This window comes from Portunus trituberculatus, chromosome 47 (assembly GCF_017591435.1).
Source record: "Portunus trituberculatus isolate SZX2019 chromosome 47, ASM1759143v1, whole genome shotgun sequence".
NCBI classification, from domain to species: domain Eukaryota; kingdom Metazoa; phylum Arthropoda; class Malacostraca; order Decapoda; family Portunidae; genus Portunus; species Portunus trituberculatus.
The window spans coordinates 6245200-6247634 of NC_059301.1; the positions used below are offsets into that span (position 1 = coordinate 6245200).

At 45.1% G+C, this 2435-nt stretch overlaps 1 protein-coding gene across 1 annotated transcript in view; it reads right to left on the reverse strand.

The window, feature by feature from the left end:
- Positions 1-1798, reverse strand: part of LOC123498252 (anoctamin-8-like) — a 141681-nt gene extending 139883 nt beyond the window's left edge. Inside the window, 2 exon segments of the mRNA XM_045245442.1 lie at positions 501-699; positions 1231-1798. Coding sequence (XP_045101377.1) covers positions 501-699; positions 1231-1320 — 289 coding nt within the window. The 5' untranslated portion in view covers positions 1321-1798.
- Between the last annotated feature and the right edge of the window lie 637 nt (positions 1799-2435).

Here is a 2435-nt window from a genome sequence, read left to right on the forward strand (position 1 = left end):
ACCATGGGTAGCGTTTGTGTATTGTCACGTGTGGAGGCAGCAGTGGCGGGCGGTCAGCTTTTACAGGAGATGAGTCAATCAGGCCTACCGTTGTGACCTCTAGTCCCTAGGGAATAGTTCTATCATAAACATCAGGTCCGTGAGAGTAGTGTTATATTTAGTGAACAGCGTCAGAGTGAGCGTATGACAAAAATAATTCATAAAAGCGCGTGCATAATATAATTAGTTACTATGCACTACTTGACAAAAAATAAAGAGATCTTTTGTTTTGACTTTGTAACAGAAAACTAATTAAATCAATGCATATTAGTTACAATGCATCACTTGACAAAAAATTAAACAGAGAGCCTTTGCATTAATATAGTCGCAAAAAGAAAAAATAAACAGATTACTGCAAAGGATTAGTGCATGACTATATACAATATTTTGGGCTATGGTGTGCGTCATACAGTAGCAAACATTGAGATGACAGCCGGCCCTTATTGCGTCCCGGTACTCACCTGCCAGTATGTAGAAAAGTAGGTCGAACCGGGATAGATATCTGATGAAGATCATGACAAGGGAGGAGAGGGCGACGCACACCACAAACAGATGATTAAGCTTCGAGTTGTCATGGTCGTCCAGGATCGCGTGGTCGTCGTCGTCCTGTGTGCCACGTCCATAGCACACCTTGAGCAGCGCGTGACCCCATATGTGGTGCTAGGGACGGGAAGCAGCGAGGGAAAAATAAGGCATGAATATTAACCATGTCCCATTGTTGGTGGATTGATTCATTCAAGAATTTATGTATTTGTTTCATCTCTCTCTCTCTCTCTCTCTCTCTCTCTCTCTCTCTCTCTCTCTCTCTCTCTCTCTCTCTCTCTCTCTCTCTCTCTCTCTCTCTCTCTCTCTCTCTCTCTCTCTCTCTCTCTCACACACACACACACACACACACACACACACACACACACACACACACACACACACACACACACACACAACCATCATTATCATCGTCTTCATCATCATCGTCGCCCTTTGCGTAGTGGAGTGTCGGGACTTGTCCTGACAAAGCTTCCACTCCCTCTCCGGGGATGAAGTGACAAGTCACTGGCATCGTGATCCATTGAGGTGCCACTCTTACTAGCGTGGTATGGTATGGAAGGGAGGAGGTGATGGAGGAGCTAAGTAGTGATAGGTGAGGGATGAGGGAATAGAGCAAAGGGACTGAATTGGTAGTTTTTTACTTACCTTAAGAGTGCACTGAGAGAGCCTCGAGAAATCAGGTTCCGTGTAAGACGCCCACTGGTCCACCAAGTTCTCTACCACCTTCGCGTGCATCTGTGGTGGCTGTGGGGTCTGTGGTGGTTATGGTGGTAGCGGTGGTGGTGGCTGGCACACACTCGTCGCGTTCGGACACTGCTGTTCTCCTCACAGGAGCCAAACTCCACATCATGCTGCATTTCACTGTACGCTGAAAGCCAAACTACTGCACTGCACTACTGGCGGAAGCTGGCTCGCTGCTGCCTGAGAATTCTAGCCTCTACGCGCCGCGCCGCCAATGAACGGTGTCACTGCCACAAACACCTGCTGCTCACCCGCCACGGTGCTACTTACTATGATGAGCGAACGGCCTTTGTTAGCGCGGGACCCTGCCAAATGCTGAGTACCGACCACCCAACACCGCACCACCTCCTTCTGTGGCACTGTTTACACATGACCAGTGGCTTCTACGCATACCTTCTCCCACTCCTGTGGTCACTTGGAGGTGCAATGAGGGGAGAGGGGTGAGGAGGCGGTCACGGCAGACTAATTAAAGCATTTGCGTGTTCAGCTGCCTGACTGCGCCTCCTGGCACTCCACTGACTGCGTCCCCCTCCCTTGGCATCCCCTACATCCTGGCACTCACTCCGGGCAAAGTGAAGCCTCAATTTACAATTAAAGATAAAAGTAAAAAAAATATACATATAACCACAAGCATCAATACAATGCACCGTTATTGCTGTAGTAGTAGTAGTAGTAGTAGTAGTAGTTGTTGTTGTTGTTGTTGTTGTTGTTGTATATATATATATATATATATATATATATATATATATATATATATATATATATATATATATATATATATATATATATATATGTACACACACACACACACACACACACACACACACACACACGCCATAGTAAATAAAACACCAATGCACGTCATTCTATCTGTCGCTGAGCACTTTAAAACCTACAAGTCACAATAAACTACCGTAACACCACAGCAAACACATTTAAGGCTGCCGGCCAAGCACTCAAACGCCTGGCTATTGATACATGATAGTCATCACAACATAAGATTAATTAACACTGACCTCCGGCATGCCGTAATAAATCCTGTCTTAAACAATAATACACGCAAAACTTAATACAACACAACACAACATATATATATATATATATATATA